Consider the following 26346-nt stretch of genomic DNA (forward strand, 5'->3'; position numbering starts at 1 on the left):
AAATCAAGAACGAAGAACAGCAAAACCCCAAAAATTAGGCACAACAGAATTGTAAAAATCCCCAATTCATAAAATCAAGAGCGAAGAAGAAAAAAACGAACAGAAAACCATTAGACACCACAACCGAATTGTAAAAATCCCCAATTCATAAAATCAAGAACGAAGAACAGCAAAACCCCAGAAATTAGGCACAACAGAATTGTAAAAATCCCCAATTCATAAATCTTATTCTTGCAGGGAGTAATGCGGAAAGAATGGCGATCGCAGGTTCTTTGTAACCGTGGCAGAACGGCTCAGAGTCGGTGCTCGATCCTGGAGGGAGTGAGATGTGGAAAGAATGGCGATCAGAGTCTTTTTAACAATGGCAGAACTGCTCGGTGCTCGACTCGAACTTCAAAATCTTAAACTTAGAGGGAGCTTAGAGGGAGTGATGTGGAAAGAATGGCAATCTTCTTCGAGTTCCCAGAGTTTGGAAAATTGTGCATCTGAAAACCCATTAGATCAAAGATCAAATCTTTATCAGAAAAAGAGAACCAAAACCCAGAAATCAGACGCCAAAATTGTAAATCCCCAATTCGTAAAATCAAGAGCGAAGAAGAAAAAAACGAACAGAAATCCATTAGACACCACAACAGCATTGTAAAAATCCCCAATTCATAAAATCAAGAACGAAGAACAGCAAAACCCAGAAATTAGGCACAACAGAATTGTAAAAATCCCCAATTCGTAAAATCAAGAGCGAAGAAGAAAAAAACGAACAGAAAACCATTAGACACCACAACAGAATTGTAAAAATCCCCAATTCATAAAATCAAGAACGAAGAATAGCAAAACCCCAGAAATTAGGCACAACAGAATTGTAAAAATCCCCAATTCATAAAATCAAGAGCGAAGAAGAAATAAACGAACAGAAAACCATTAGACACCACAACAAAATTGTAAAAATCCCCAATTCATACAATCAAGAACGAAGAACAGCAAAAGCCCAGAAATTAGGCACAACATAATTGTAAAAATCCCCAATACAACAGCGTAGTCGAATCCAATACAACAGCGTAGTCGAATCCAATGATGTTTGAAAAACTGTGAAATATCTTTGTTGTGAACTTTTTTTTTTTCAAATATAAACAAGTTTTTATTATTTTTCTTCTGTCTAAATTATTATTTTTTCTTGTTTTTATCACTTGCTGGATTATTGTGTTTAACAAAACCAAATAAAATCAAGAAATGGACGCGTACTGTTACAGTTGCCATACGAAAGTGTATAACGGCGGCCACCTAGCTTCCTCCTTCAGCTTCCCGCGGTCTTCGGCGGCGCCTGCAACTTTCGGCCGCGTATACTTCGACGCTCCGAAACCCCGCCGTTTCCAAGTCTTAGCTCTCTCCGTTAAGCGCAGCCCCAAGCCTCAAATACTCCGCTCCCTCGCTTCACCACGATCCTCTCTCTCTGTGTTGAAATGTAAATTAAACAAAACTTTGGGATGAGATGCCTTACGTTGAAGTTGATCCGTCGCAATCGGGAGCTGACAGCTGGAAATTGGAACCAGTTGTTGATCTTCTGAAACAAGTAGCTGTTGGTGTTGTTCCTACTGATACTGTGTAAGTCTGTAAATTTATCGCACAAGTTTGAATGCCCGCGGTTTAAATTAGATTAGAATATCGCTCGAATGGAAAGAAAAATTTGTAACTTATAACAGTAATTGCATTGTAGGTATGCATTAGTTTGTGGTTTGAGAAACAACTCGGCAATTGAACGTCTTCGCCGGTAAAACCCTCTCATTTTTTAGTTCCGTTGTTCGAATTCGTTCAAAAGTTTCAATTTGTTTTTTAAAAATGCAGTCTTTGTTTCGTTGCAGAATCAAGAACATCGACCCTCTAAAGCCCTTGGCATCTTATGCCACTCCTTCCACGACATTGATACATATACGACAGGGTTTCCCCGCGGTGATGGCCAAGGTCACGCAAATTTTTTCCGATATGTTAAGCAATGCATACCCGGCCCTTATACTTTCATCTTAACTGCAACCAAACAACTACCTAAAAATTGTATAAGGTATGGGATGGCAGATGCTGTTAAGATCTTGCTCTACGTCTTCCTTGTTTACACAGAGAGAATACTAACAACCTTCGTATATTTCATAACATCTTCCTTCTGATACAAGCTGGCTACTTGTAGTCGGTTCTCTACTAACCTTCTAACTAACCAACTTCTTACAACAATTATCAATCAAAAGAAGATCTTCCACACACTATGATTTTAGGGTATTTATTCGGCACCTAACAAACACTGCAAAACATCATGTTTGAGAAAATGAAAAAAATCATAGTAAAAATTCATACTTTCTATATGGTTCCTTTCAATTTAAATAAAAGTTAAAAACTTTAATCTGTGTAACTTCCAATTTATTTCCCGATTTACGAAATTCACGAACTTCTTCAAATTTTCATCTGGGTAACATGCAATTCAAATAATAATTAAAACTCTCCATCTGGGTTCCTTAATGAATATTTATTACTAAAAATGGTAGCACACATTGTTAAAGTTGATCATGGTGGAAAATATTAAGATTGCGAAAAGGAAGAGAAAACAATTCTAAAAGAACAAACCGTGAGAAGGGATTGCATTGAATGGAAACCAAAAAGATGAACAAACGAAAAAAATGAAAAATAATAATTGAAATGGAAAATTAGAATCATATGATAAGAAAAAAAGTTATCGGGTTTTGGTTATTACAATCATAAACTGTGCAACCTTAGTGAAGATTGCACAGTTTATGATTGTAATAACCAAAACCCGATAACTTTTTTTCTTATCATATGATTCTAATTTTCCTTTTCAATTATTAGTTCAACTGTGCAACCTTAGTGGTTTGCAATTGGCATGCGCCACCAAAATTAACGACATTAAAGATGTTTTTCAAAAAGTATAAGACTGTCAAGTATACAAAACTTGCATAAGGTTCTCTATTTGTTTTGACATTGTTTCAAGTTTTAATTAGAGCGAAAGTCAAAGAGAGAGAGAGAGAGATATGTTTATCCTTATAAGGTTACATAGAAATATTAATACTGTATTGAAGGTATTAATACGATTGTAAATGCTATAGTTCCATATAGGGAAAGGCAGGAGAAAGAGTGGAAGAGGACATACTGAAATGTTATGTTCGTAGGCTGAGATGAGTGGCAGTGTACTGTAATATATATGTATACGTAAGTTGCAAGTGTTAAAAAATTAATCAGTTTGAAATCAAATATAAACCAAAGTGAATGTAAACTAACTAAAGAAAATATTAGGCCGGTAAACAGACAATCAATTGAAGAGAAAGAGGGAAAAATGATATGACTTCAATTTTTCTTGCGCATTCAGAGTAATTCCATTTGAAAAAGTAACATACCAAATCTTTATTCATACTTTATTCATAGGTATGTATAATTTCGGTTCTCAATTAGTTACACAGATACCACCTAAGTTGTTTTTGTGAACAGAAATTAAGATTAAATTATCAAGAAAAGAAAACACAGGTTTTTCATGGTGTAACTAACCGTACCAGTTTGTATTTAACAGAGGTTTTTTAGAGATCCAAAAGTATAAAAAATTGAGAAACAAATTAAAAGCTGGGATTGATGAACATTGTATACTAAAAATGGAAAACACATGTAGCCCTTTCAGACTTGTGTTAATTTGGGTGGAGGGGACTAAAATAGAGTCCAATTGTAAACACTTTGTGATACAGTCCTCTTAGGGCTGTAGAGAATTGGAAAGGTAGAGCAAAATGCAAGGCCTTCCTAATAATAAACTAGCCTCTCCGCACGCACTAACGTGCGTGCGAGAGGCATTTTTGCATCACGGGCGCTACGCGCCCCTAAAGATGTATTGTGTTAGTTTTTTTCCATTGTAATTGTCAAGATATACTTTAAATGTATTGTGCAAAGATGAACTTTTTTTTTTTACCATACACGTCCTAAAAAGTTATCATGGTTATCATTTTACTTTACGTAAAGTAATGATTTAAATGTTATTCATGCTCATGCGAGAGACATTTTTTCATCACATGAGCTACGTGCCTCTAAGAATGTATTGCTTTAGTTGTTTTCTTATTTGCCCATCCAAAATTTTAAACTTTGAAATACTAACACTCATATTCTTTACCATGTAAATCCTAAAAAGTTGTCATGTTTTTCGTTTTCACTTTGGTAAGAGAGAGGCTTTTACCTGTTATTGATAAGTGCCCCCTAAGATATGTACTCTCTCATACATAGCAGTGTCTTTACCTGTCTTCTTTAACATTACCTTCGCAAGCATGTTATATTAACTTCTTTTCTTTAATATTACCTTCGCAAGCATGTTCCTAACCCTTCGAGACTATGGATGTTGAAATGCATCGAAGTTTCAAATAATGAGAAGATATGTGACATTTACTAACATTTAACAAACAGTATTGTATATATTTACCATGACCATAGTACAACATAAACTTACACCTTAATCCATGTGATAAGGAGTAATATTTTACAATATAAAGCTATCAATCTCATTGTTTATTTGAACCATCTCTCCATAATTGTTTCCTGTACAAATTTGTGGCTGATCCTGCAATTGAAAAACCCAAATGTGCAGTAAAAACAACCAAGAGAAAACAGAAGCTAAAAGAAATCACACTAAAAAAAAATCAATTGAAATTAAGCAATCACTGTGCACTTGATCGACCCTAAGGTGACATACAAATGCCAATTGCCAAAAAATTTAAGAAACCATTTTGAAATTAAGCAAACATTATTCTAATAAGAAAAAAACCTCAAATGTACAGTATAATTGAAATTAACTCCATTTGGAGGGAATTAAAGAATGCCAAAACCACAATAACTTCATATTACATTAAACATTTTGACTAATATGTTATAAGCACAACCAACTCATCCATATTAAGAACCCAACAGAAACATAAACCAAATGATGCAATCTGCCAATTAATTGTTCCGTGCATCAACTTGTGAACGAAAGGAAAGATATGAACAGAAAATAAATTCAACAAAACTGGAAAAATGAAGAGAAGAAATTCCACTTATGAAAGGTGGTTAGAAAAAAAAACCAAAATCAATCAAAGTAGAAGAAATTCCACGACCGACCTGCGTATTTATCCTATACAGCATTCGTTGTCAAACTCTTTAGTCAAAGCTCTACACATTGCTTATATCTGTGAGATGAATACGACAAACATTTGAGGTTGAATTAGTGAATCTCAAATACACTGGAAAAGAGAAAATGCAGACCACATCTTGATCAACAAAATTAGAGAAAATGGCAGATAAAAAAATAGAAAGGGAGATCGATTAGGTACTCATGATTAAAGGAAGATTAGAAATTTCATTAAAATAAAAAGAAGAATTGAAAGAAAAATCAAATGTAGAAGAAAATTCCATTAATTGATAAAACACTCACGATTTGTCAGATTCTTACAGCCTTACAGGAAGCTTTGCACTATGCACTTTTTTTGCCTGAAGCAGCAAAAGGCCCACTCCTCACATCATGATCGCCACAATTTAAAGAAGTCGAAGTAGTACAAAGTCTTGGCAGAACAAAATTGAAAACATAAAGCATAAACCCAATAAGAGTCATAAACTAATGAAGAAAAAATTTGAAAATTTTCAAACTACTAACCCTACAATATTGTCTCGCCCACACATCACACATCACATTTATCTCCACTGCCTGCACTGATACAAATGATTTGAAACCTAATGGCAAAAGCACGATAAATAATTGGAAAATGGATTAATATAAACAAAAACTCCCCAGAGCCAAGAGTTTCCCAACAATCATACATGAAAATAGAAGGAAAAATGAATTTGGTTAATGGTGGACAACCACTGGAAAGAATGCAGAGATCATGGAGAATCTGAGATTGAAAGTTACCTACGATAAGAATCAGTTGATGTAGAGGAAGAGTCTTTGTCAATATATCTACCTGTCTGTTTCTCCCTTCCCATCGTTGTCTTCTTCTTGATTTCTGCACGACTACAAATAAACTACAAAAATTAATATGAAACTAAACTTACCCAATGAAATTTGAACATAATGAATTACTTCTCCATTATAGTTCATTTCCAAATCCTACTACTTTGAGAGGATTTAAAATACCCCGTTTTCTAAAAATTTGGAATCTCTAATAACTGAAGAATCACACTATGCAAAACCCAAGTCGTTTATTAGGACGAAGAATCGCAAAAGCCTCAGAATTTGAAATCTCATATTTCAATGTAATTTCTCTAATTGAAAACCCAACAATAATAATCCAATCGAAATTGATTGTAAAGACAAAAATCGAAGGAATTTAGGAAAAATCACCTGAAATCTTGTCTAAATCGAGTGTGGATGCCGAAGGAACTTCAAAAAAACACGAAGAAGAGGGGTCTATGCGGAAGACAAAAATGGGTTCGTTTCTTCCGGTGTATGACGTGTTGTTCACTCTAGAACGTGTAGCAGATGGCGGTTCCATCTCCTCTAGTGTTTACAACCGTTGCGGTTCGATGTGGTGTTCGAGAATTCTACTCTTTCGTGGAGAGTTTTTTTTTTTTTTTTTTTTTTTCGGAAAGATAGGACACAATGCAGTATTTGTGGGAGGATTAATCCAAGGGTCAAAATGAATTTGAAGTGCAGGTATTTTCATCCCGGTGGTTGTCAATTGTTATAGTTAAGAAGGGTGTTTATATTATTAGCATCGGATAATTTTACATTTTATAATAACTTTTAAATTGTACGATATTACAATTTTGACCTTAATTTTATTGGATAGTTAACGTTGGTATAGTGTATGAAGTGAGGGCATTTTTAGCATTTTGAAAAGCTTCATCTATTTGGGCTTCTCACTTTTTATATATATATATATATATATAGATATAGATTTTTTTTTCTGTGAGATGTTATACACTCTCGCTCTCCTAAAATGGAGGAGGAGTGGTGTTGGTTGGTTGGGTTAAATTCATTTTATCTCATTTTTTAAAATTCATTATATCTTATTTTGTTTTTTTTTTCTCTGAAAACTGATTTGGGTCGAACGTGGTTGAATTTGTGTCTTCCACGTTTGTTCTTTTGAATTTTATCTCTTTTTTTTTTTTCTAATTTTTTTTCTTTTGGGTTAAATTCATTTTGCCTCCTGAGTGATCTGACCTCCCGGACCCTGCAACAAACTAAGGAATATGGAGAGGAGGTTTGGCGTGAAAAAGCTTTAAAAAATGGAAGAGAAGTTAGAGGACGTTTTGGGGGGGGGGGGGGGGGGGGGGGAGGAAACGAATGAGGGAGTTCTATAACCGTAAAACTCCGTTGTGGATAATTATCATCATTTTTTTGTTAATTTAAATAGTTAGTTTTAATTCTAAAGTAGAGATATATTTTTTTAATACAGATTTTTTTAGTTATGGTTTTTTTACTAATTTTGTCCTCATTTTCCTCATTTTCTAGATTTGGATTGTGAAGAAAAGAAAGGGGCTTTCTTGGTATTTTTGAATGTTTCACCAAACTGGGGCTCTCACTTTATATATATATATGACAAGCATCCTTGGCAATAAAATACTCATTAGATGATGCCCCTTTTTACTTTAATTCTATGTGTGACTCCTCAGATGATCCTTCATCACTTTGTAGTAAGGATTGGATATGTAAATACTGTTGGATCCTCTTGAGGTTTTTCTTGATTTTGATTTCCAATTTGCGGAGAATGGTTTCCAATTTTCTGGGTTGTTGAATCCTTTGTGTATTTGTGTGTTTACTTACCACTATATTATGTGAAGCTGTAGCTCTTAATGTTTTAACTCACATGAGTTTTGGGAAAATAATGTTGTTTGCTGAATTTGGCAGGAAAAACTCGCTCTTGATTCAGAGCTTTTAAAAAAAATGAACTTTAACAAAAAGTTCTCGGTACTGTTTACTTTAACGAAAAATCATATTTGTACACTAAAAAGTCAATTATGGTACTATTCACTCTAACCTTTATTTTGTCCTTATAGTTAAAACTCAAAAGTTTTCAAATCATTTTCATTAGTTTTCCTTTTAAAAAATTGGTCATGGTAAGCGGTGCTCTACTCTCGAGGCGAAATTTTAGTAGAATTACTTGATATGGGCTGCTCTTGCACCGGATAGAACCAACATGGATTTGAGTGATACCAAAATACAGGTAGTCTCGTGCTTTTGCAAGAATCATGTTGTTTGAACGACCAAATTCTTTTGCAACTCCAAGGACCCGCAAGGTTCTAGTTGACTTGATAACTGTGAACACTATAGCTGATCAATTTTGACCATTCAGTTATCTGTCTCATGATCTTTGCTGCATAAAACATTGAAAAGTAGTCCTAATGCTGAAATTTGTTTGTAGGTCCTGGCGGCTTATGGAATCCTTGCATACAACTCAGAAGCATCACATTCTGGAGCAGGGGGTCTACACGAACACGACTGTCTTTTGGTTATGAAGGGAACCATGAAATGACTTTTCAAATATCCTGTGCTTTTGACGTTTTAATGTACATCGTATGTGTTGTGCGTTTTTTTAAATTTTGAGGTGGAAGCGCTAATTTATATCTTGTGATGATCGATCGCAGATGCTTCGATGTGCCTTGGTATCGTGAATATAATTTCTTACTCAACACTAAAGAAACACGAATGGAAACAACCCTTCCTCCTATATTCAGCATCAACTGTGGAACATTCCTCATGTTCTTGCATTATTGTATTATTAGGAAAATGGCAGCAGGTGTAGAGATCTTCTTGCTTTAGGAAACTTATGACCGCTTCCTATTTTGATGTAGATTCTCTCTTTAATAGGAAATTAGATCCTTCTAGGAAGGGGAAAATAAATTTCTCTCAAAGTCTATTTAAGTCCACCTTAAGTGGGTTATTAAATCAACTTTGAAGAGCAATTTATTCCACCCTACAAGAGAGAGAGCTTAGAGGATATTTGTTCCCCCTCCTCTAGCAATCTTCTACATCTTGCCCGTGCAAATAATCGTCTTTCGTTGCTTTCTTCGTCTTCTCTGTGCCGCACCGATGTAAGAAAAATTTAATTTTTCTTGTCTTCTTCTTGGATAGTGTTGTCACGGGGCAACCGTCGGGGTGGTGCGACACGTCGGTTGGCAGGAGCCAGGAGTCAGCTCGGCATGGGTCGAGGAGGTGTTGTGGCAGGGACCACGACTTTAGGCTGATCAATTTGGCTAGAGCCAAGGGCAGCTTATGCGGCTGGGGTTGCGGATTATGGCGCTGGGACGCAGTGCTAGGTGAGCCACATGGCTCATGTCCTTTGGTCTCTTGGACCTTACTCGGGCCAGGCTAGTGACTGAAAGAAATGAGAAGGTCGTGGACCTCATGGGTTGCTGGAATGCTTGGCATGCAGGCCTATTACCTGCTAGAATGCTGGGTTGATCTCCTCTGCTGAGTACCGTGAATGGCATTGGCTGCTTAGTTCTCTTTGCCGGAAGTAAGGTGGACTACTCCTAAAGACGAGGTAAAGAGGATCAACGCGGATGCATTGGCTAGTCTGATTGCTGTAGTAGAGCTTACTATGAATGATGGTGGAAAGAAGAGATCTTCCCCGCCTGCTTAAGAGATGCTGGTTAAGAGAAAATTGAAGACTTTTCCACTGCTCGTGAGGGTCTGCCTGCTGCCGAGAGGTCTATGATTGGCATGACTTCTTCTGATGGGAAGAAAAATAAGGCTGCTAGATCTGAGCATGTGGCGCCTGCCATCGAGAATGGCTAGTACGATTGTTGATAGGGTTGCTCAGTGTAGAGGTTCTGTTATGCCCCCAATGTCGAAGTCTGTACCAAAACTTCCGTTGGGAGCTAAGTCTGGTTCACCTTTGGATAGGCTTGCTATTATGAAGAACGATAAGATAGACTTTGCTGCTAAAGTGGCGCTAAGGCCCATTCCTTCTGCTGCAAAGTCTGACTCGCCTGCTGGGAAAGAAGAGACTACTCGAGTGGGCAGCTGTGAGAAATCCACTAAGCCTGCTTCTGGGGAGGCTGCTGAGACCCATGTGTTTTTAAGACCAGATCTGCTTAAAGACATGGACGTTTGTGCCAAGTTTGTTGATGGTGTTAGAAAGGTTGTTTGCCCAAGTTCCTTTGCGAAGCATACGACCCAATATAGAATGACTGCTCTGCTCTGCTTGCTATGATGCAGATGTAGCAAGGCTGCCAAGGAGGTGGCGAAGACTATAGCAGCTGAAGCTTATTCCTCGGCTAAGGAGATCAAGAGGTTGGATTCTGAGCTCGTTGCTTTGAAGGGGTCTAATATTTCTGCCCCCACTTCTCTGCAGCTTGAGACCGATCGCCAAGAGATCGTTGACTTGAAGACTAGGCTTGACGCGATCCAAGTTAAGTATGAAAGTGCAAAAAAGGAGATTGGATGTTACATACCTCAGATTCAAGATCTTGAGTTTGCAATTTCTGAGCTTCGTTTCGCTGCTTATGCAAAGGATGAAGAGTTGATTACTGCTTATAATCAAGTGATCCACTTCAAGAGAATCGTCAATAGGCTTGAACCCCAAGTGTTGGAACTTCAAGGTGTACTGAAGATCAACGAAAGTTTAAAGAAGGAAGTGGATGAGCTGCAGCGTGTCCGTATTGGTCTGCTTAAGGAGAATGAACAGCTGAAGGGTGAGAAGGATGGGCTCAAGGTTTCGAGACCTTATTTATTTCTTCGGAAGACTTGCTTGCTTTTACTGAAGATCAACGAAAGTTTAAAGAAGGAAGTGGATGAGCTGCAGCGCGTCCGTATTGGTCTGCTTGAGGAGAATGAACAGCTGAAGGGTGAGAAGGATGGGCTCAAGGTTTCAAGACCTTCTCTATTTCTTCGGAAGACTTGCTTGCTTTTACTTTTGAGGCTTCCATTGGTGAAGTAGTTAGAGAAGTTGGTGCCCAGGCTGGGGCAGCCGGAGGTGATGTCGCTGCTAAGAGCTTCGCGGCTGCTGAAAGTGTGGCGACCGAATAGTCGTGGGATGTCCAGGCTGCTGAAAGTGTGGCGATCGAATAGTCTTTTAGGTAGCCTTTAGGATTTTCTTTGTTTTTCCTTGTAGCTCTTGTTTTGCTTGAACTCTTTCGGCCTTTGCTAATTGTTTATAAACATGTTTCCTTCGCTTTTCTTCATCTTCACTTCTTTTGTTCATGCCCTAACCTTTAAACATTATAGTCTAGTGGCAGGCGTGCTACTTTTTTATAAGCAGACAGACCTGCGTAGCCTATGCAGCCGTAGGTGTTTGTGTAGAGCTTTGCAAAGTTGTTAGCCATAGGGTTGGCAGCCGGATGCCTTACTTACAGAAGCAGACAAGTCCGCGTAACCACTAGGCTGTTAACCTTGGCTTTCTCCAATTCTGTAGGTTGCGTAGCAAGTATCACAACACTTTAGGACTTAGTGTAGGTTGTTCCGTGCTTGGCAGAGGTGAAGTTTATCGACTACGTAACATGTCGGCAGTGGATAAAGCTTCGTATATGTGCGCTAGCTTCTTTAACCCTTCACAAGAATGTGCGGCTATATAAGTCTAGCGCGACTTTACTGCTCGAAGGGTAAGCCGTAAGCAGTCTTCCAGAAACTGTAGGCTACCTTAGTGCACTCGGTAGCAGCTTTAGGGTTCCAAGACAGCCGTCCATCAGATGTACTGCGTAATGTGCCCCCTCCGTCTCTAGGGCCCGGTTCCCCGCGGATTAGGCCAAGAGACCCAAAATCCTTCAGTTAGCTAAGCCTTGAAAAAGACCATTGTGACTACTTCTAGGAATCCATGTGCAAACCATTGTGCATCTAGTTATACTAGGGCAGCCAGGCTCATCCACGTCTAGATATTCAGAGTGTAGAGTTTATGCTCCCGTCTTAGAGAGCTGATCCATGTGGGTGTCGAGGAATTGGTTTACTCTCTCGCACTGGAGATCAATTAGTTTACCCTCTCGCACTGGAGAGCATGGTTGGTCATTCGAAGGGCGCAATTCCAGCGATGAATCCCTAAGAAGGGCGCGATCTTCTTTTGAAGTGTAGGAGTGATCAGTTGTTATAAGCATATAGCTGAGCCAAGTTGTGATTACTTCTGAATTCCACATTGAAAAACGAGTGAAACAAATGAAAACTTAGCTGTAAGGTATAAACTGCATAACAACTGGATAATCCTCAGCTTATGAGGTAGTGCCCGTCGAGCTGCTTAAGTCTTCGGGCTTTGATGTAGCGGGAGGTCACACATGGTACTTCCTCATATTGTAGGTGTTCCACTGTTTTTCGATATTTTTGTCATTTCATGGTGGCGAGGGTGTAATTACTTTTGCTGTCTACTCTGTTGATCTTGTACGGACCTTACCATATAGGATTCATCTTTTTGGAGCCTTCTCTGTGGGCAATGATCAAGGCTTTTCTTAAGACTAGATCCCCGGGCTAGAATTGCTAGATCTTGGCCCTTTTGTTGTAGCTGGTGAAGAGCTGATGCTGGTAGGCTACGATGCAGGTGATGGTCTACTTGTGCTTCTCCTCTGCCAGATCTAAGCTTGTGGCCATCTCCTTATTGTTCTGCTCAATGCCTGGTAGTAGAGAGGCGATACTTGGCTTGATGACATTAGGATGAATGATTACTTCTTAGCCAAATGTCAAAGAGAAAGAAGTTTCACTGGTTGCTCGTCTTTTGGTGGTGCAGTATGCCCATAAACATCCAGGAAGTTCGTCTGGCCATTTTCCCTTCTTGTTGGTGAGGGATTTCTTGAGGCAGTCGAAGATCGTTTTGTTGGATGTTTCGGCTTGCTCATTACCTTGAGGATTGTTTGATGCCATACTTTTGGAAGAACTTTGCCAAATCTCTGCCCATGAATTGCAGGTCATTGTGGGAGACGATGGACTGAGGAATGCCAAATCGGCAAATGATGTTCCTCCATATGAAGCACTCTATGTTAGTTTGAATCGTGATCATCATGGGCTCTGCTTCTACCTATTTGGTGAAATAGTTAGTTGCCACGATCATCATGCCTCTGCCCCCAGTAACAGGCAGCATAGGTCCTACCAGGTCGATTGCCCACTGCATGAACAGCCAAGGACTTGTCTGTGGGTGTAGCTCGCTGGCGGGCAGTGCTGGTATCAGCTTGTAGCGTTGGTAGTGGTTGCACTTTTGTACTAACTCTTTAGCATCTTGGTGCATGATATGCCAATAGTAGCATGTGGTAAGAGCTTTATGTGCTAAGGATCGACCTCCGGAGTGGTTTCCACAAACGACTTCGTGGATTGAGCTTAGAACTTTCAAGTCGTCAGGAGGCGTTAGGCAGCGGAGATGTGGTCTAAGGCCATGTTACATGTAGCAATAGATGCTCAACTTCTGGTATTGGGCCACTTTAGAGGTGAATAATGGAGCAAGGGTCGGCTAGGGCCGTGTGACACGCAGCAGGAGGTAATGTTTAACTGCCGGTACATGTTGCTCTTATGTAGAATCTTCTGGGGCGACGAGGACAAAACTTGCTTCTGAGTGTTCCTTCCAGTGTTCGTCTACCCTTGGAGTGTCTTTTGGGCCGAGTTGTTGCGTTCGTCAGAAAACTTTACATCCGCCAAGGTCTACTCCTTTATTGTCGCGCGTCTAGATTTGTCAGAATAGTGCGTCATGATGATGACTGAGTGCGTTTAAAGGTAAAACTTGAGCTTTTAGGTTACAACAATTATTACCAAAGTTAACTTTTGAATTTCTAATAGCATCGATGAGAGCTTTTGAACTATAAAATACAGGTAGTCGGGCCCTCAGCTCTTCTCGCATGATGATAGAGCTTATTGCTGCTCTAGATACCGTCAAACATGTGAATAAGTCCTTCGCTGCTTCCGGTTTGGATAGTAGGAATGTGACGTCGGGTACTTCTTCAAGTTTTTTAATGTGCATTGGCGAGCCTCGTCCCAAAGTGCATGCTTATCTGCCAAAGGGAAAGAGTCTGCCAGAGTTAGATCTTCTTTCATGATCAATTTTCTAAATAGCAGGTGGTATGCTGGAAGTCATTTTTGGAAGACTGCTCTAACTATCAAGTCGTTGCATCCAACTATCCTTGCCTTCTCTGCTTTGAACCTCATCACATAATCGCGAAGGGACTCCTTTGGGTTCTTCTTGACGTCGAACAAATGGTCGGACTTCTTTTTGATCGAGTGATATGATGAATATTCTTTGGTGAAAACCAAAGAAAGTTCGTCGAAATTCCGGATGGATTGTGGCGGCAGGGTGTAGAACCAATCTTACGCCTTGCCTTGTAGAGTGGTGGTGAATATCTTGCACATAAGATCATCGTTGTTTCGATAGAGGATCATTGCGCTTCGGTAGTGCTTTAAATGTCTCTTCGGGTCTTTATCCCATTTGAAAGATGTGAAATGTGGCATGCTGAACTCGCGTGGAGGCTCTGCCTGTTCGATCTCATCTGTGAAGGGTGACCTGCTTATGTTGGTCATATTCTGTCGTAGTGCCTTATCGGTGACCTTATTGCATTGGAAATTACGCAACTGCTTGGTCAAGAGTCTATCTACTTCTTTCTGAATTTGTCTTTGTTGAGGTAGCAGAACTCTCGGCTACCCCCAACCGTGACTTGCTAGTCTAGGCTGCTCTTCCATGTGTTTGGCTTGTCTATGCCGCGGATGCGGTGCATGTAGCGTGTTCCTAGCAGGCGAGCGAGTTCTTCGCAGGCTGCCGGTTGAACTTGAGCCGTATTGAGTGACTATTTCTCTCTGTCCGTTGTGCTGCCTACTCCGATGTGAGGTGGATGATGCTCCTTGCGGGCTTAGCCACGAATGAACACTTTGCCTGGAAAGCTACTCATGTTGACTATCTGAATATGACCCCAACCGTGAATGTATGCTCGTCTGTGGGCCTAGTCGAGAGTGCACACTCCTCCGCGCTCTAAGACAAGAGTATACGCTATCTCGGGGGCCCAATCGGGAGTGTACACTGCCTGAACACTCATTTCGTGGCTGGTCGAGTGGCTGCTTACCGGGACGCTGCTGGAGAGGTTCTTTGTTTGCCCTTGTCTTACTTCGGGACACTTCATCTGGGGCACATTGCATCTCGGTGCGCTGCAAGAGCTGGTTCACCAAGGTCGTTTGCTGTGCGAGGACGCTCGTCAACTCTATGACTTATCGAGACAAGTGTTGTTCTCCATTTGGGTTGGAAGAGCTTGAAATGAATGTTTCTCCTTAAGTAGTGGAAGTGTGGTAGACTCCGGGCGCGAGATTTGAGTTGGGAAATGTCAAATCTGTGAAAAAATATGGGGAGAATACCCCCAGCTCGATGGTAGGTCCGGATAGTTGAGATAGTATTGGGCCGACTTAGGCTACTTGGAAAGCCACGGGAGCAAGCTGGGCCGCGAGAGTGGGCTGCTCAGCGGGAGCAGGCTAGGCCACGAGAGTGGGCTGCTCGTCGGGAGCAGGTTGCTCAGCGCGTGATGCATGCGAATACGAGGCTTGGGCTCGGACCCATGCAAGCTTGGATGGCACGGCTTGGGCCATGGTGGAACCTTGTAGTGGTGATACCACTCCACCTATGACCACATTTAGCCTCGTGTATTGTCGTGGTCCCATTTCTTGAGTATTAGAATTTTCACTTGTGGAATTTTCTAAATTTCTAGCCATTATATTTTTCTTATACATTTTATCAAAGAACCTTTGCAAATAAAAAATTCTAATAATAAGAACGTATGAAAAATATTCAAATTGACTAGAAAATTGAGAAAAACCTTTTTATGCGAGAGTCTTCTACGAGTATGGATCTCAACTCTCAATGAAAGCACCAATTTGTGGATGCAAATTTCCGCCGCTTTCTTCTTGGACAAAATTGCACCTACAAAATAATTAACACCTTAGGTCAAGGCCAAGAGCCTCACGCGCCCACGATGAATGGAGGGGGCTTTGGCCGAAGAACCTCCGATGCCAAAGTTAAAATTTAGAGAAAAAGTGTTTAGAGAATTTTTGGGAATTTTGCAAGAGTATCAACTTAGGTCTTTTTAGAGAAAGTGGGGTCTAATTTATAGAGAATGACCAATCCCCTTTTTAGAAGATGTGGCCGGCCCTTTGGGGCTCCTTTTGGTGTGTCATGGGTGATGGATTATGTAATGGGGGATTAATTGGCATAATGGGTCATTTAATTGGTGATTTAATGGATTAATAGGAAATAAATCCATTAATTCACCAATTAATCTAATTTAAATGGAATGTTTGGAATGGTTACCTTGTGAAGTATATGGATGAAATAACTTTTATTTGTTACCTTCTTTGGGCATTTTTGACTTGGTTAACAGATGATTGCCCGCTGCTCGTGCGTAGGAATCCCGGTATGCCTCAAGGGTATTTTTGTTCGCTTTTATCCAAAAATTCACGTGTCCCTTGTGAATATTTTCTGCTCCACATCATGCATTCAAATTTCAAAGAGCAAACAAAATTAATAATAATAAAATTAAGTGAAAGCTCACAGACCTTGAGATTGAATCTATCCTTTTGGATCTCTTGTTATAAATAATGTGTCAACATAGTGAATACAATCTTTTCACTTGCACTCTCTGCATATCCTCGATAACTAAAAAGCAGCAGAAGTACAACATACTACTGAGGATTAAACCTAAACCCAACTAAGGGGATCAGGTAATCTACTCAAGCATACCAACTCAGGGTCCTTGGGCCACTTCAACTTTGCAAATAGATGACCTTCTGTCCTTGCATTTGACAACAATTTCCATGTCTCATAGTTTTCCCTAAAATTGGTAGCCAATAAAGTAATATAAGTAGGTGAGAGTCAAGCAATGGATGTAAGGATATGAACATGAGTATTCGGTGAACTAGCATTAGCTATTTGGTCCGATTAGTATAAGAAAGTCTTATAGGAAGATGAGTGTGAGTTCTTGGTGATAGAGGAATCTGTCATGGAGATGAACTGACATAGACTAGGAAACATGAGTTGTTTCCTAAGCAGATTGTAATAGGAAATCCTTATTGGATTAGGAGAGGTATATGTATATATATATATATGCTGTAATCTCTGCTCTCATAGACACACGCTCAGTCAAGAACTAAGCCATATTCTTAGTTAGAGCATTAAGAGTTCTACCAGAGAGGAGAAGAGTTGCAACATACAGAATTTGGATAGCTGCTGCAATAGTGTTTTCCAATGGAGGTTCATCAGGTTAGTGTGAATACAATAGTTCATATGGAAAAGATTTTATGCTTTCTTGATTGTGTTTACTGTGGCTTAAATCTTGATCTTGGCTATTTGATTCTAACATGTGGTATCAGAGCCTTAGATTTAAGTTCTTAAATTCAATCAAGCACGGGTCAATGAAAATCACCATAATCAGGTTTTGAAACCGGTTTTAAATCTCAAAACAATTTTTCCTAAACGGTGCGTTTTTGATAAAATTAGGTTAGATAAATATGATTGTTGGTATTCGAAATCGGTGCGATTTTCCTTTTGGGGTTTTCTGGGTTTTGTTCTTTTGCAAAAGAGGACTTTAACTCGTCCCTCTCATTCTGACCCGTTCATTAGCAATCCGAGTAAATCAAACCTTGTTATTGAGTGTTCAATACCTGTCCAAAAATGTTTCCGCTGCTAGGTGTTGATGGATGTATCTTTAAAAGGTATGTGATCTTCAAAACTCGGATTAGAAATATGAATATCATGAATCTTGTATAGAGATTTGTATAATGATTTTTGATGAACATGAAAGAAGTCATTCTTAGCATATGATTTAGTTTCTTAAAATAATGCATCTTAATGGTCTGTATAATGAATGAAGCCATTCGTAAGATGATTATATCTGGTTAAATTAATGCAAATTTATTGTCGCTATTAAGATCATAAACTGAGATGTATGGAACAAATCAGTGTGATGGTTGGTTCTGATAATACGGTGATCAGTTCATGATCTATTCTGAAATCGATAATCCTATATGCGTCTATCAACTGGTTATTGTTAAGATTGTATATATGGATATTGGTTATAAAGCTTTGATGTGCAATAGACTGTGAAACGAAATTAGAACTTTGAATGTTCATATGGTGATTTCAGGTTCATCGATGTTTGCAATATCAATGAAGACCTTAAACTTAGCAAATATTTCGATCCTTACTGGTGGTAGCAATTACAAGAAGTGGAAGAGGGATACCAACTTGCTATTGACTCTCAATGAGTTTGATATAGCAATTGAAAATCCCAAGCCTGTAATTAGTGATTAAAGCACCAGAGCTGAGAAGTCAGATTTTGAGAGGTGGTCAAGAGCTAATAAGGTAGCATTTTCCATCATAGAAGTTGTAATGACTGACACTATCAAATGAGGAATTAAGAAACCAGAGCTAGCTGTGGAATATTTGGCTGCAATTGAAAAGAAATTTAAGGAGTCTGAGAAGGCAGAAGTAAGCCAGTATATGTCTGTGTTGACTCAATACAAGATTGAAGGTACTAGCTCAATAAGGGATCATATAATGAAAATGTCAGATGCTGCCGAGAAGTTAAACTCCATAGAGATAAACATTGGAGAGAAACAGCTTGTGTTCATGATCCTTCAAGCCCTCCCTACCAAGTATAGTCAGTTGAAAGTCTCTTACAACACTCAGGACAAGAACTGGGGCATAGATGAATTGATTGCACAATGTGTGCAAGAGGAAACTCGGCAAAAGCAAGAGAAAGGCAAGGAGATCGAAGAAGCAAACTATGTGTAACCTGGAAGAGAGAAGAGAGCATTCAATAATGACAGCTCTTCAGGTTCTGGTAAGAATTCTAAATTCACTAAGAATTCTAACAAATTCAATATATCTGCTAAAGTAAATGACTCCCCTAGAAAATCTATCAAATTTAAGGCTAAACCTAAATATGTGTCTAAACTTAAGTGTTTTTGGTGCAAGACTAAAGGGCATTTGAAAGTTGATTGTGAGATTTTTAAAGATTTTGTGAAGAGCAAAGAAAAGGAACAAGTACTTGTCTGTGTTGAGTCAAATCTTTGTGAAGTACCTGTTGATTCTTGGTGGTTTGACACTGGATGCTCGGTTCACATAACTAATTCTTTGAAAGGTTTTCAAAAACAAAAGGAGATTGGAAATACTATGTATCATGTCTATGTGGGGGAAGGGACTAAGGTTTCAGTGCATTCCATTAGAGTAGTGAACTTAAAACTGAATTCTGGTTTTGTGTTACAACTGAAAGATGCGCTCTATGTGCCTAAAGTGAGAAGAAACTTGCTCTCTGCTTCTAAAATAATAAAAGATGGTTATGCATTCTCTGCTGATGATGTATGTTTGAAAATTTTTAAGAAAAACAGTTTTGATAAAATTTTGGGCACTGCCCTCTTGTCTGAAAATCTCTGGCGACTAAAGTGTCTAGTTGAGTTTGTTGATCAGTCTGTTTTAAATGTCAATTCAAAAAGAATGTTAGAACATGATTCATCTTATATTCTTTGGCATAAGAGGTTAGGGCACATCTCTAAAGAAAGGATTCTTCAACTTTGCAAAGCTGAACTAATTCCCAAACTAGATTCTACCACTGTAACAGAATGTGTTGATTGTTTGAAAGGAAAAATGACCAACTTTAGAAAACTAAATGCCAAAAGAAGCCTAGGGTTACTTGAAATCATACACACTGACATCTGTGGTCCTCTTCCAGTCAAAACCATATGCAGAAACAAGTATTTTGTTAACTTTATCGATGATTTCTCTAGACTAGGATATACCTTTTTTATTAATGAAAAATCTGATGCCCTTAAATGTTTTATTGTTTACAAAACTGAGGTTGAAAAACAGTTAAGTAAAGTTATTAAAATTGTTAAATCGGATAAGGAAGGAGAATACTTTGGCAGGTACACTGAATCAGGACAACAAAAGGGACCATTTGCACTCTATTTAGAGCAAAACGGCATTGTAGCTCAGTATACAACACCTGGGTCACCTTAACAAAATGGAGTCTCGGAAAGGAGGAATAGAACTCTTATAGGTATAGTGAGGAGCATGATGTCAAGATCCAAATTGCCTGGTTTCTTGTGGGGAGAAGCCTTGAAGACAGCAAATTATATTTTAAACAGAGTACCGAGCAAATCTGTTATCTCAACACCTTTTAAGTTATGGTATGGTAGAGCACCTAATTTTGAATATTTTCATGTTTGGGGTTGCAAATCAAAAGCGAGGTTCTATAATCCTAATGAAAGAAAATTAGATTCAAGGACTCAATCTTGTTACTTCATAGGGTATCCTGAAAAGTCAAAGGGCTACAGATTCTATATTCATCAACATCACACTCGGATCCAAGAAACGCATAATGCAGTACTCTTGGAGGATCAAAATGTTACAGATCTATCGCGGGAAAATTTCATTTTTGAAGAGGTGGATCAGTTACATGACATCCCTGAAGCCCTCAACTACACTCAGGTCCCATTATTCCGACAGCCATCATTTAATGAAAGAGAAGAAACACTTGCAGATTTGGATTCTCCCACAGACCACACTATGGAAATCGATGATCAACTTCTTGCACCTGCATCTGCTTCAAATTCTGAACAACCAGTGTTAATTGAACCCAGAAAGTCCACAAGAGTCAGGAAATCAACTGCTATGAGTGATTATGTTTACTTGCAAGAAGCAGATTTTGACATTGGTGATTTGGATGACCCTATTTCATACTTTCAGGCCATTGAAAGTTCACAGTCAACTCTATGGCAGAATGCTATGAAAGAAGAACTAGATTCAATGTATAAAAATAATGTATGGACACTTGTGGAGTCTAGCCCTCAAATCAAACCTATAGGTTGTAAGTGGGTGTACAAGACCAAAAGAGATGCTCTTGGTAAAATTGAGAGACACAAAGCAAGATTAGTTGCAAAGGGCTTCAATCAACGAGAAGGTATTGATTACAACGATACTTTTTCCCCAGTCTCTTCTAAAGATTCAATGCGAGTTGACATGGCCTTGGTTGCATATTTTGACTTAGAGCTGCATCAAATGGATGTCAAAACAGCTTTTCTTAATGGCAACTTAGAGGAATGCATTTATATGAAACAACCACCTGATTTGTTGAAAGGGGGAAGGAAAACATGGTTTGACAGCTCAATAAGTCAATCTATGGGTTAAAACAGGCCTTTAGACAATGGTATTTAAAGTTTGATCAGATTGTCTCTTCTCAGGGATTTGAAGAAAACAAATTGGACAATTGCATTTATCTTAAATTTTCTGGTTCTCAGTTCATTTTTCTGGTACTTTACGTTGATGATATTCTTCTAGCAAGCTCTTGTCCTCAGTTATTATAAAGAACTGAGAGGATGCTCAGTGAAAGTTTTAATATGAAGGATCTAGGAGAGGCACACTATGTGTTAGGGATTGAGATTGTACGCAATAGACAGAAAAGATTACTTGGCTTATCGTAAAAAGGTTACATTGATAGAGTATTACACCGGTTCAATATGGAGAATTGTAGTTGTGGATAAGTTCCAGTTAATAAAGGGGATAAGTTCTCCAAGAGTCAATGTCCGAGGACTGACTTGGAGACAGAAAAAATGCAGGGTAAGCCTTATACTTCTCTAGTGGGAAGTCTCATGTATGCAACTATATGTACACGGCTTGACCTTGCTTTTATAACTGGAATGCTGGGAAGGTTTCAATCAAATCCAGGTGAAGCACATTGGATATCTGCCAAAAAGGTTCTAAGATATTTACAAAGAACCAAGAATTTCATGTTGGTTTATGGAAAAGGCGAATCTTTGGAACTTGAAGGATACACTGAGTCTGATTTGGCTGGTGATATAAATGATAGAAAATCAACCAATGGTTATATCTTCATGTTAAATGGTGGTGCAGTTTTTTGGAAGAGTGCTAAGCAAACTGTGATAGCCACATCCACTATGGAGACTGAGTTCGTAGCTTGTTTTGAAGGAATGAAACAAGTTGTGTGGTTGAAGAATTTTCTGACTGATTTAAAAGTTGTAAAATCGGTTCAGAAACCAGTAAGGATGTTTTGTGATAACAACTCTGCTATGTTCTTTGCAAAAAATAATAGAAGAACTTCTGCCTCAAGGTTAATGGATGTAAAATTTCTTAAAGTAAGAGAGGAAGTAAAGAAGGGGATGATTGAAGTTCAGCACATCAACACTGTTTTGATGGTTGCAGATCCTTTGACTAAAGCGCTGCCTATTGGAGAGTTTCAGAAACACGTATCTCGGATGGGAGTGTTGGAAAATCTAGATCAGTGGGAGTAATTGATCTGTTTCAGAAAATTTGAAGGTTGCTGCTATGTGAGTAATTCAATTTGGGACTGTGTTTACATTTTGGTCTGAGCTAGCTTACTTAGTTATGTTTAGTTTGTTAGTTTGTTTTATATTTTAATAAGAGTCTTTGTTTCGAAACCTAAGGCTTCCGTTTTGGAGTATTGTGGTTTTGATGATGGACTTGTTAGATTCCTATGATGCTTTGCAAGAACAATTTGTTTGTTTTAAAGGTTTATATGTTTCATGAATTTTATTCAGTTATTGAAATGTTGTTTTTCATTGAAGATTAATATAGATTATAATCTTTTGAAAAGTGGGAGCATATTCTGGATTGGTGTTGTTAATCATGTGTCATATTTGCATATTTGATACATGTGAGTCTTGAATCAATAATTGTTTTGGTTGTAATCTGAGATTCTTGGCTTCTGTGTTTTGAAATGCAATGGGATATTGGTCATGATGATAAAATCTTGAATAAGGCTATGTGATCACTTCTTATAATCGGTGAAGGCTGTGCTTGTTCAATGTCTCATGTTCAAGTGGGAGAATGTAAGGATATGAACATGAGTATTCGGTGAACTAGGATTAGCTATTTGGTCCAATTAGTATAAGAAAGTCTTCTAGGAAGATGAATGTGAGTTCTTGTTGATAGAGGAATCTGTCATGGAGATGAATTGACATAGACTAGGAAACATGAGTTGTTTCCTAAGCGGATTGTAATAGGAAATCCTCATTGGATTAGGAGAGGTATATGTATATATATATATGTTGTAATCTCTGCTCTCATAGACACACGCTCAGTCAAGAACTAAGCCCTATTCTTAGTTAGAGCATTAAGAGTTCTACCAGAGAGGAGAAGAGTTGCAGCATACAGAATTTGGACAGCTGCTGCAATGGTGTTTTCCAATGGAGGTTCATTAGGTTAGTGTGAATACAATAGTTCATACGGAAAAGATTTTATGCTTTCTTGATTGTGTTTACTGTGGCTTAAATCTTGATCTTGGCTATTTGATTCTAACAATGGAAACTCTACCCATACGCATATAACACATGTTTAACTGACCTCAGGTCCATAGAAAGGATGTCATGGTGCACAACGCCATAAAGATCTTGAACAACCTTAATTGTACCTTTCTCCAGTTCGGGCCTTCCTCCTTCTTTATGTGCATTATATAAAACGAAGCAAAAAATTTGAGAAAAAGAAATCGATATACCAGAACAAAGCACAAACAAATAACTATATGACAATATCAATTTTATGTAATTAGAAGAAAAGAAAACTCATAAAGATAATTTAAATTTTAGAGAGTTGCCTAAATTTAAATTTTAGAAAGCTGCCTTCCAAGCGTTAGACAACTATCACTCGTAGGGATGGGCAATGGTTATGAGGGCGGGTAACCGCGGTTAATTTACCCATAATCGTTTATGTTCATACCCGCATAACCATTTACCAGTTGGGTAATTGCCTAAACGGTTATACCCATACCCATAACCGTTTATAAACGGTTAACCATACTCATAACCGCATACTCATTTAACCGTAACCGTTTAATACCCGTTTACCCATTTATCATTTTTAACCCGTTTATCTTCTTTTTTTTATCATTACCTTTTTTTCACCCGTCTACACCGTTATAGGTACATTCATCATACATTTCCATATTTTAATTTTTTAAATCCTTATATCATTCCAATAATTGAAATAATAATTTACGGACGATATTTTTAACTGTTACCAATGAAGGTAAATATAATATTTGCAAAGTATTATTGGGTTACAAAAATTGTTTAGGAGATATTTCTATCAATTTCACGGTTACCCGTAAGGAATTTAAATTAATTTGGCCAATTCCTTGATGATGAGAATCATCATTCCTGTAGTAGTGTTATTGAGAGAATGACCGATGAATTCCTTGCTAATTTCTTGGGTGCTAAGTATTATTGGATCGAGAACATGGTTTGTGTTAGTTTTACATATATAAAATAAATGGGTAAACGGTTACCTGTTTATAACCGTGGTTAATACTCATAACCACCCATTTAAATTTCGCGGGTAAACGGATATACCCATAACCGTTTATTTATCTAAACGGTTATCCATAACCGTAACCGTTTAATTTAAATGGACGGGTAACCGCGGTTACCCATAACCAATGGGTATTTGCCCATCCCTAATCACTCTCCCAAACCGTGTTCAAGATTCCCTAAAAGGCATTTAATACTTTTGGGCCAAAATTATCAACCCATTTGAAGAAGAAAACCCTCACCTAATTTCCGTTTTATGTTCCTAAATGCAAAGGATTAGGTTAAATGAATTGTCATATGCACACATGTACAGACCTAAAAAGAAATATTTGAAATTTAGAGTAGGATAAATTGCTTACCTATTGGTGGTGCGCGTGCGATTCATCGGATTTGGGTGAACTGGTGGTGGCAGTCGTTTAGGTGAACTGGTGGAGAAGCACTTGATAAGAACTACAAAACTGAATAAGAATAAGAAATTAAATCCAAGGAATTCGAAGATAGAAGAAACTAAACAACGGGATAAGAAACAATTGTACCTTTTTCACAATCATGTTCACACTTTTGTTTTGCTTTAATCCAACTGCAAGGGCCAATAAGTTGTTGATGGCCTTAAAGTTCTAAAACAAAATGCTATTGTTTGTACCATACTTGACCAATTTCAAAACTACTGAGCACCGGTCAACGTTATGCCGTCAAGGACCTAGAAGAATTTCCTCCCAACCAGGAGGCCAATTACAATGGGACACGTGTCGACATCAGAAGCCAATCACAGCGCGACACGTATCAACATCAGAAGCCAATCACAACACGACACGTGTCAATGTCAGAATAAAGCTAGAAACTCTTCTATAAAAGGAAATCATTCTCCCACAATATTTCCTAATGTCATTTGTACTAAATCATTCACTTGTACTCACTAAAGAAGAACTTGAACCTATATACTTGTGTAAACCCTTCACAATTAATGAGAACTCCTCTACTCTATGGACGTAGCCAATCTGGGTGAACCACGTACATCTTGTGTTTGCTTCCCTGCCTCTATCCATTTACATACTTATCCACACTAGTGACCGGAGCAATCTAGCGAATGTCACAAACTTAACATTTTCTGTTGTACCAAAGTCCTCACTGATTTTGTGCATCAACTGCTATCAACATTCAAATTAGATTGCTTACAACCCTAATTACCAAATTTTTCAAGCTGCCTAATCAAAATATAAGATTATTGCTACAATCAACATAGAAACACTAATTACACATAAACATCGCATAAAAATCATAAATAAATAAAAAATCCAAAACAGCAGCAGAGATAACGAAAATGATAAAAACTTTAAAAAAATTCAAACAAAATTTTAAAACTTCAACTCACAGGAAGCTCTGTAACCAGTTGCACTGGCTGCCCAGTTCGTAATTGTGAAGTCTGAAGAGAACCCAAAATTTGAATACTGAAATCTTGAGTTTTCTCAAACAATGGTAGATTTTCCATAGCTGATTTCAATAACCCCAAATCAATTTAAAAAATAAATAGATTTAAATTCCAAATTGGGCATGAAATTACTTGCCTTGAGTAGGAAGGGTTTTACAAAACGATGCCTTTGGAGACCCAGCCTTTGAGCGGCTACGGCGCTTGGTGGTGGCGGTGCGAGACAGAGAGAGAGTTTGAGAAGCAACGATTAATTTTTTGGATGAGAGAAACGGAATGAAGCAGAAGACTCGAGAAGAGGCATATTCAACGATAATGGACGCGTGGGCAGCGAGCAAAGCCTAAAGATGCAACAACAATTAACAGATGGAGAGAAAGGGTATAAGTGTCTTTCAAAGTGGAAAAAGAAGGCAAGACAACGGTAAATAAGGAGAATAAGAGGGCATTTCTGCCATTTCAATGTTCATTAACAGTATTAAACAGTGCCGAAGAAGATGGGCTCACCATTAATATCCACAAGTGTCAAGTGCCCGAAAGAGAATGAATGGTTGATAGATCCAGTCATTATAGATGATACATATGGACCAAAGGGCCTTGATATTGTCATTGATGGCGGGGTAAGAGTGTCTGAACCATCAACTGTAGTTGACATGAAGGTGATCGATCCATCCCAAAATCATACGACAAGGAAATGGAC

At 38.4% G+C, this 26346-nt stretch overlaps 4 protein-coding genes and 1 long non-coding RNA gene across 7 annotated transcripts; 3 read left to right on the top strand and 2 right to left on the bottom strand.

Moving 5' to 3' along the window:
• The first annotated feature begins 1485 nt into the window (after window positions 1-1485).
• On the top strand, window positions 1486-2065 carry LOC126595025 (uncharacterized). Its single transcript, XM_050261347.1, has 3 exons — window positions 1486-1599; window positions 1712-1765; window positions 1857-2065. The coding sequence occupies exons 1-3, from the start codon at window positions 1487-1489 to the stop codon at window positions 2017-2019; spliced, it is 330 nt and encodes a 109-aa protein (XP_050117304.1). The 5' UTR covers window position 1486; the 3' UTR covers window positions 2020-2065.
• Window positions 2066-4481: 2416 nt separating this feature from the next.
• Window positions 4482-6625, bottom strand: LOC126595026 (uncharacterized). 3 transcript variants are annotated; one of them, XR_007613490.1, is made up of 6 exons: window positions 6344-6625; window positions 5912-6013; window positions 5657-5733; window positions 5438-5564; window positions 5125-5192; window positions 4482-4588 (listed from the first exon to the last, which is right to left on the bottom strand). XR_007613490.1 is itself a non-coding variant. In XM_050261348.1 (3 exons), exons 1-3 carry the CDS (start codon window positions 6492-6494, stop codon window positions 4530-4532), a joined length of 312 nt encoding a protein of 103 aa, XP_050117305.1. In that variant the 5' UTR covers window positions 6495-6625; the 3' UTR covers window positions 4482-4529. The 3 variants fall into 3 exon arrangements, 1 of the variants encoding a protein (XP_050117305.1); XR_007613491.1 differs by having other exon boundaries at window positions 5118-5192; XM_050261348.1 differs by lacking the exons at window positions 5125-5192; window positions 5438-5564; window positions 5657-5733.
• An 11197-nt stretch (window positions 6626-17822) lies between these two features.
• On the top strand, window positions 17823-18674 carry LOC126596775 (uncharacterized). Its single transcript, XM_050263440.1, has 3 exons — window positions 17823-17847; window positions 18025-18176; window positions 18300-18674. The coding sequence occupies exons 1-3, from the start codon at window positions 17823-17825 to the stop codon at window positions 18672-18674; spliced, it is 552 nt and encodes a 183-aa protein (XP_050119397.1).
• Window positions 18675-21490: 2816 nt separating this feature from the next.
• On the top strand, window positions 21491-22189 carry LOC126596776 (secreted RxLR effector protein 161-like). Its single transcript, XM_050263441.1, has one exon. The coding sequence runs from the start codon at window positions 21491-21493 to the stop codon at window positions 22187-22189; it is 699 nt and encodes a 232-aa protein (XP_050119398.1).
• A 1060-nt stretch (window positions 22190-23249) lies between these two features.
• On the bottom strand, window positions 23250-25957 carry LOC126595030 (uncharacterized). The gene is made up of 3 exons (XR_007613493.1): window positions 24760-25957; window positions 24583-24681; window positions 23250-23355 (listed from the first exon to the last, which is right to left on the bottom strand). It is a non-coding gene; the product is annotated as an uncharacterized LOC126595030 (long non-coding RNA).
• Between the last annotated feature and the right edge of the window lie 389 nt (window positions 25958-26346).

This window comes from Malus sylvestris, chromosome 13, assembly GCF_916048215.2.
Source record: "Malus sylvestris chromosome 13, drMalSylv7.2, whole genome shotgun sequence".
Taxonomy (NCBI): Eukaryota; Viridiplantae; Streptophyta; class Magnoliopsida; order Rosales; family Rosaceae; genus Malus; species Malus sylvestris.

What these genes read in the sequence shown, in the direction of transcription:
- LOC126595025 (XM_050261347.1), top strand. Translation starts at nt 1,487, where the DNA reads ATGCCTTACGTTGAAGTTGATCCGTCGCAATCGGGAGCTGACAGCTGG. An exon ending in GTTGTTCCTACTGATACTGT is followed by an intron (nt 1,600 to 1,711) that starts GTAAGTCTGTAA and finishes ATTGCATTGTAG; the next exon opens with GTATGCATTAGTTTGTGGTT. An exon ending in GCAATTGAACGTCTTCGCCG is followed by an intron (nt 1,766 to 1,856) that starts GTAAAACCCTCT and finishes GTTTCGTTGCAG; the next exon opens with AATCAAGAACATCGACCCTC.
- LOC126595026 (XM_050261348.1), bottom strand. Translation starts at nt 6,494, where the DNA reads ATGGAACCGCCATCTGCTACACGTTCTAGAGTGAACAACACGTCATAC. An exon ending in CGATTTAGACAAGATTTCAG is followed by an intron (nt 6,014 to 6,343) that starts GTGATTTTTCCT and finishes GTTTATTTGTAG; the next exon opens with TCGTGCAGAAATCAAGAAGA. An exon ending in TCAACTGATTCTTATCGTAG is followed by an intron (nt 4,589 to 5,911) that starts GTAACTTTCAAT and finishes TTTCAATTGCAG; the next exon opens with GATCAGCCACAAATTTGTAC.
- LOC126596776 (XM_050263441.1), top strand. Translation starts at nt 21,491, where the DNA reads ATGCAGGGTAAGCCTTATACTTCTCTAGTGGGAAGTCTCATGTATGCA.
- LOC126596775 (XM_050263440.1), top strand. Translation starts at nt 17,823, where the DNA reads ATGTATGGAACAAATCAGTGTGATG. An exon ending in TGGAACAAATCAGTGTGATG is followed by an intron (nt 17,848 to 18,024) that starts GTTGGTTCTGAT and finishes TGGTGATTTCAG; the next exon opens with GTTCATCGATGTTTGCAATA. An exon ending in CAATTGAAAATCCCAAGCCT is followed by an intron (nt 18,177 to 18,299) that starts GTAATTAGTGAT and finishes TGAGGAATTAAG; the next exon opens with AAACCAGAGCTAGCTGTGGA.